This window comes from Erythranthe guttata, chromosome 12 (assembly GCF_056151865.1).
Source record: "Erythranthe guttata isolate IM_541 chromosome 12, IM_541, whole genome shotgun sequence".
In the NCBI taxonomy this organism is placed as follows: Eukaryota; Viridiplantae; Streptophyta; class Magnoliopsida; order Lamiales; family Phrymaceae; genus Erythranthe; species Erythranthe guttata.
This window is the reverse complement of record NC_142544.1, coordinates 8,177,099-8,184,365: the sequence shown is the minus strand read 5'-3', so window position 1 is coordinate 8,184,365 and position 7,267 is coordinate 8,177,099. Positions and strand designations below refer to the sequence as shown.

Genomic DNA, 7,267 nt, shown 5'->3' with positions numbered 1-7,267 from the left:
ATAAATAATGTCAACGCCGGAAACCGGCGAAAAAATCAGGAAGAAAAAAAAAAGTCAACGTCGTAGACCGGCGGTCAACGGCGGTAACGGACGAAATTGTCCATAAAAATGTGTTTTTGGTCAAAATTGAATTATTTGTGAAATTTGAGGTCAAAATGAGGTTAGATTAAATTAAATGATGAAATTGGAGCATATTAAAGTGTGAGGGGCTATTTTAGTCTTTTACAAACATTTGGACCATGTGTGGACTTTTTTGTAAAAGAGTTTATTGTGTGGATCTCTTTATGAATAAGTACCCATTGATGACTTATTTGTAAAGTGCCCTTCAAATAAATTATAAAAACATGAATTCCCAAAATAGCCCTACATATTTCTATTTGAGACAACTCCAATTCATCCCCCTTCCCTTCCCATCCCACCGGTCCACCAGGCCGGTCTGAGCCAGTTCATCCGATCTGACCAGGTCATTTTTTTTTTCTAGAAACAAAAATTATTATTAATTTTTTTTCTCCCGACAGTGGATCTTCGGAGCTCCAACATTAATTAACTTCAACATTTGACAATCCATTTCTTTTTCTTTTCTTTTTTTTTTTTAATTTTTTTTCGTGGGTCGTCGGAGCTATAACCTGACTCAACATTACTTCAACATTAGACATAGAGAGAGAGAGAGAGAGAGAGAGAGCGCGCTCTTATTGTCTTATATATATTAATATTACCTCACACATAAGAAAATGTAATAGAAAGCACATATGATCCGACATGCATCGTCAAACTCAAACCCAAACAAGACAAGAGGCAACGTGTTTGTTTACACAAGTAATAATCGGGAAACATAATCATAATAATTACGTCTACAATTTACATTTTGTAAGTATGGACAAAAAAGATTCTTTTTGCAGATGAAGATTCCCCCTTTTCAACTCCCTTAATTAGGTAGCCACACCTCCTCTCGAACTCAAACTCGCAGTTCTTAAAAGTCTGCGGAATTCCGATAAGCTAATCTTCCCGTCTTTGTCGATATCCGCTTCCTCTAATAACGGCTCTATCGAACCCTTTAGACACGTGTGCTGGCAGTAACCCCCAATAAAGAAAATATAAATATAAAAACGAAAAAAAAAAAATTAAGTGTATACTTATAATTATCCCGAACAAAATACTAACCATTTTTAGTTCATCAGGCGTAATAAATCCATCTTTATCGAAATCAAATTTTTCAAAAGCGGCCTGCGATCTTTGATGCCATTTTTCCGAACTGTGTTCTTGCAATTGATGGACGTGAAGTGTAGCTGCAACAAACTCTGGGAAATCGACAAGTCCGTCGGTATTGCTATCGATCTGCTCCGATTAATTACATGATAAAATTAGTCATTAATCCAAACTAAATAGGAAAGCCAAGAAAAAAAAACGGTGGAAATTTCATTACTTACCGCTTGAAGAATTTCATGAACGCGCGAGTCTTTGATTTTCCACGGAATATCCTTCTCCAGGGCCTGTATTTAAAGAAAATATTATTAACGTCCATGAATAATACAAATAAATTAAAGGGCAAATTACGGCCATCCCCTGAGTTATGGTCAAATTACGAAAACCCCCTTCCTGTTTGGGTGTTTGGGTAATTACAGCCACCCCTTCAACTATGTATAATCTTACGAAAAGACCCCTCCAGAAGTAAATTTAGGGATGTTAATTCGGTAAAACCGAACCGAAATTTCGGTACGCCAGCATTTCATACTGTTTACCAAACAGAATATACGATTTGGTTCGGTAAATAACCAAATTACATAAATTTTATGTAAAAACATTTAAAAGGAGGGGGTGGCTGTAATTACCCAAACAAAAGGGATTTTTTCGTAATTTGGCCATACCTCAGGGGGTGACCGCAATTTGCCCATAAATTAAATAAATAGAGTATTATAATCTGAGAAACCAAAAGGGCAAAAAACTAACCTGTCTCATTTCTTCGAGACTAATGGAACCGTTTTTATCGACGTCAATTGCATCGAACTGGTCTCGAATATCAGCCAGTTCTTCATCATCGAGTGTGCTAGCCAATGCCTGGAGACATAAATCGATTAAAAATATAAAGTCGAAATGATATAATAGATGATGGATTCTAGAAGTTTCAACTAATAAAAAAAATTGAAAAAAAAAATGAAGATGATTACCCGAAGTGCAAACTGTTTAAAACGGCTGTATTTAACGAACTGTCGCATATTAGATAGAACAGAAATGTCGAGCGGTATATCTGACGCTTCACCTCCTTCTCGTACCCATGGATGTGCTGGCAAAAGAAAGGGTTCAATAATAATCAGTCTACTAACTGCAATTTTTCGAATACGTTTCTCACATCAAAATGTATCTTATAGATTTAAACAAATCTCTGGTCCCAATAAAGCTCGGCCAATATATATAACCATCATAGAAATCGAAATGACACTCAGTTGCGCAAAAAAAAAAAAAGAAAAAAAAAAAAAAAAAAGAAAAACCTAAATATTTTCGTGATGACGTATATACTTTCACGAACAGAGCAAGTAAATGTAATTAAAAAAGGGGATGTTAAAACTTTTTGTGGAATAATTAATATAAGAAGAAACTATTTACTGCAATAAAAATTATATTTCAGAGTCACGAGTATTCGTTATTTAGAAAACGAGAAAGACGTACATAAGGCCTGGGCTGCAGTAAGTCTAGCACGAGGATCTTTGACAAGTATCTTCTTCACAAAATCTTTAGCAGCATTGCTTATCCCTGGCCATGGTTTCCGCCTAAAGTCGGGTTTGTTTCTAAGAACCTGCAAACATCAAAAAAAAAATATAATCACAACCCTAAGTAAATATTTATTTATTTACATAAATGAAGCCAAACGAAGCTACTACATTAGGCATCATCGGGTTATATACGAGACATTCTTTTACAATCTTACATAAAATAGTGACTACAGTATTTCATCCAAAAACCTTTTATAATTACTTGAGTCTTTATTAAATATTGGTTATTATGCCGTCATTATTTTATACTATTAGGCCTCGTTTGGTTGGTAAGATTAGCCAAGATTATTTCTAATAAACTTCACTGTGGGAGAAAATGCAAATTGTGTGATCATAGAATAATATCAGATTTTTACATAAGAAAGTAATTTAATAATAATAATAATAATATCAGATTTTCGGGCACCTCCTTAAATATGCCGTCCTCGGTTTTGTCCCAAAAAGGGCGGCGTCCACATAGCAAAATGTAAGTAATGACACCAATGCTCCACACATCTGATTCTGGCCCTGATTTACGCTTCAATACCTCCGGAGCAACATAATATGCACTCCCAACAATATCTTGGAATTTTTTCCCTGCATCATAATAATTATTTGATGAAATTTTAATCGACACAAAAAAAAATTAAATAATAAATTCTGCGTTATTGACGTTTTTCTTTTTCTTTTTCTAATGGCAAGAGGTCAAAAACTGATTACCTGGTCTTATGAAATCCGAGAGACCGAAATCTGTAGCTTTCAATGACGAATCGTCTTTTGGCGATTTGAATAAAAAATTCTGTGGGAATAAAATAAGTTTAAAAGAAAAACAAAGCAGAAGCCCCCGCCAAAAGGGTAAAAGTTATTTTTTCAACATACCTCGGGTTTCATATCACGGTGTACTAAACCATGTAAATGGCACTCGGCTGCAACTTTCAGCATCTGCCTCACAACAATTGCTGCGTCTTTCTCCGTGTAACGGCTATCCTTTCTGTTCAAAGATAATTTCGGAAATTACTCTTTAGTCTCGGAATTAATGCTTCAAACTAATGAAATAAAAAAATAATAATAACGAAACATTAAAATCAAGAAATTTGGATGTGCTCACTTTGATAATATACGGTCAAGTAGTTCTCCACCTTCGCATAACCTAAAACAGCAAATTTCCACAAACGATTAACATTATTTCCAGTAACAAATAATAACAACTTAATGCACGAAACGAGAATATTTTAGTAACTTACTCCATGGCAATATATACATAAGAATCGTCTTCGAAAGCATTATAGAACTGAACAACATTCTCGTGACCAGCTAAAGCTTTCAATATCCTGACTTCCCTCTTCACATCCTCAACAGCAATCGGAAGAACCATCTGCCCCACAATTTAAGGATATCGTCACAATAACGAAACTTAACTAATATTTTCATTCTTCTCGAAAAACACCAAAGTGGGCAAATATGTGAAAACATTATTGCATTAGTAAGTACCTTGGCCGGACACGAGTTTCGATAAAGATCTAATCAACTACAAGCCGACATGTACATGAAGATTCATTTTTAATTCCCAACAATTATTTTATTCGAAAATTTCAATCTTCATACAGAAATGTTTCTTTTCCGGTAGACAGGTATAATCTACATGAGCAGCATTCTTAGAGAAGTGATTAAAACTCGAGCAAATTTAATAAAGAAGTCTATTTTGCAGTCGAGTCTAAATAATTTGGTCATACAAACCAAACATCTTTATTAGTGTACAAATGCCATTGGAATCATTAGAAAATGGTACAAAGTATCAAAACTGAAGCCACATTATATGCAAATAGATAATAGTTGCTCCGTATTGTCACGACAATCGGAAATCATCCAAAAATAATTGAAGAACAGATTCTGATTCCAGTTGACTTTTAAGCAGATTATCTAATCATTTTGGATAATTATAAAATATGATCCCAAAATTCACTTTTCCCTATAAGCAGAAGAAACAGATAATCATAGGAAATAATAAAAAAAAAAAAAAGGATCTGAACCTTGTTCTTCTCAATTCTCTTGACAGCAACGCGATCTCCATTGAACTTGTCGACAGCAACATAGGTATAACCAAATTGGCCGTGCCCTAGCAATTTGCCAATGGTGTACCTCGAATTGAAATCCTTGTCGTACCCAAAATCTGTTCTTTTGCCGCAGGGGATTGCGCCCCCGCTCGGCCTTTTCGAACTAGTCTTCGAATTCTGCTGGGTATGCCTATGCTGCTGTTGTCGGCTCCTGTTATTGTTATTCTCCGTCGACGGCGGTGGCTTAGCCGCCGCCGCGGCGGCGGTTGTGGTGGTGGTGGTGGTGGAAGGAGCGTTGATGCCATTTGTACCACCACCACCACCACCCGCCTTTTTGGTGGAAAAACAAATACCCATATTTATTCCCCCAAATCAACAAACAAAAATTGAAATTGGAAATTAAAATTGAAATAGAAGAAAAAAAGCAGGCGGCAGGAGGCGTCAATCGTAGAATAAGAAATGGGGGTGGATAAATAGGGAGGGGGGAGAGAAATGTGAAATGGTTAAAGAAGACATGATTCCATAATATTATGTGGAGGAAAGATTGAAGCAGGGAAGCAGGGAGGAAGGAGGCGGAGGAGGAGGAGGAGGAAGGTGGTGATGGTGATGGTGGTGGGCTGGTCAACGAGACTTAATGGAGGTGGGGATATCAAGACCTCTTCTTCCTTCCAAGTTTTTCATTCAACATTTTCTTTTTTTATTTATATTTATTGCTACTCTTTTTTCTTTTGGATTTTTCTTTTTTCTTTTTTTTTTTTCTTTTTTTTTATTTAATGAAAATTAATTATTTGGAGTGGTTAGTTAAAATTCACTTATGAATGTAGAGAGAGATGGGACTTTAATATAAGGGATTTTTTTATTAATGAAATGATAATTTGGTGGGACCATGAAATTATTTGCTAGGATTATGTTATGGTTGGTACACTCTTCAATTTGTTCTTTTTTTTAAGGGTAAATAGCACTTATCCCCTTGTGGTTTGGATATTTTGCACATGACCCCCTTATGGTATGAATTTAGGAACATAACCGCCTTGTGGTTTTGACAATTTGCACATGACCCCCTATGGTGTGAAATTAGGCACATAACCCCCTTGTGGTTTTGAAATTTTGCACATAAACCCCTTATGGTACGAAATTAGCACATAACCCCCTAGAATAGAAAAATGGAAAAGACTAAATTACCCCTATCATGTCAAAAATTATTGTTTTAATTTAAAAATAATTATTCTATAAAATGAAAAGCTTAATGTCTTTTTTTGTAAAATGAGAATATAATATATTATTGTGTCTTTTTTTTTTTAATTTTACAGCACAAGGGTATAAAATACTAGTTATTGTACGACTGACAATTTATTCGATTTTAAAAATCAATTTGAAAATCTTTAACATTATCATTAATTTTGATTATTATATTACTATTTTCTATATAATATATTATATTATATCTGTTATCGAACTTTAATTTTTTAAGAAATAATGTCTTTATTTTTTGTATTCTTTTAGAAAAATCTAAAAAAAATATTTCTCTAAAGTTGAAATGAAAATTATTTTTTTAAAAACAATATATGTGTGGTAAAATAGAAAAAACACAATAATATATTATATTTCTCATTTAAAAAAAATTACAATAAGCTTTTTATTTTATAAAATAATTATTTTTAAATTAAAACAATAACTTTTGACTTGATAGGGGTAATTTAGTCTTTTTCAGTTTTCTATTCTAGGGGGTTATGTGCTAATTTCATACCATAAGGGGGTCATGTGCAAAATTTCAAAACCACAATGGGGTTATGTGCCTAATTTCATACCATAAGGGGGTCATGTGCAAAATGTAAAAATCACAAGGGGGTTATGTGCATAAATTCATACCATAAGGGGGTCATGTGCAAAATGTCCAAACCACAAGGGGGTTAAGTGCTATTTACACTTTTTTTAATGTTTTGAAAGTTGTACACAAGATTAGCCTAATTTAATAATTATAAAAAATCATTTTTTTAGGGTAAATAGGACTTAAACCCCCGTGGTTTGAGATTTGTGCACAAGACACCTTGTACATTCAATATAAACACATGACTGTCCTATAATTTGAATTTTGTGCACATGACCCCCTTTTATTTTTAATATTAAACATAACCCCTATTGTATTTCACTTAGTATGAATGGCCATGGGTGGGTACAGGGCGGGTTTTGAAAATCCGCCCATCTAGCAAAATTACCCACCCGTACCACGGGTGTGCATTTATCACACCGCCCCCCTCCCATTTAAAACCCATGTGTACTTGCCCCGCCGCATACTTATTATGGGTGTGATTTCTCAAACCCGCTCCCGTCCCATATAAAATCTATGTGTATCTGCCCCGTCTCGTACCCGTAAAAAATATAATTTTTGTTATAATTATAATTTATTTAATTAAATTTTGTCTATTTTTAATATGAAAATATTTAAAATTAATAAAAATGTATAAA

At 34.2% G+C, this 7,267-nt stretch overlaps 1 protein-coding gene across 1 annotated transcript; it reads right to left on the bottom strand.

The window, feature by feature from the left end:
- Positions 1-724: 724 nt before the first annotated feature.
- LOC105965755 (calcium-dependent protein kinase 18) lies at positions 725-5,623 on the bottom strand. Its single transcript, XM_012990319.2, has 12 exons — positions 4,778-5,623; positions 3,992-4,122; positions 3,856-3,897; positions 3,627-3,738; positions 3,468-3,546; positions 3,175-3,344; positions 2,665-2,791; positions 2,166-2,281; positions 1,948-2,055; positions 1,428-1,490; positions 1,162-1,335; positions 725-1,067 (listed from the first exon to the last, which is right to left on the bottom strand). Exons 1-12 carry the CDS (start codon positions 5,156-5,158, stop codon positions 930-932), a joined length of 1,641 nt encoding a protein of 546 aa, XP_012845773.2. The 5' UTR covers positions 5,159-5,623; the 3' UTR covers positions 725-929.
- Positions 5,624-7,267: the final 1,644 nt, after the last annotated feature.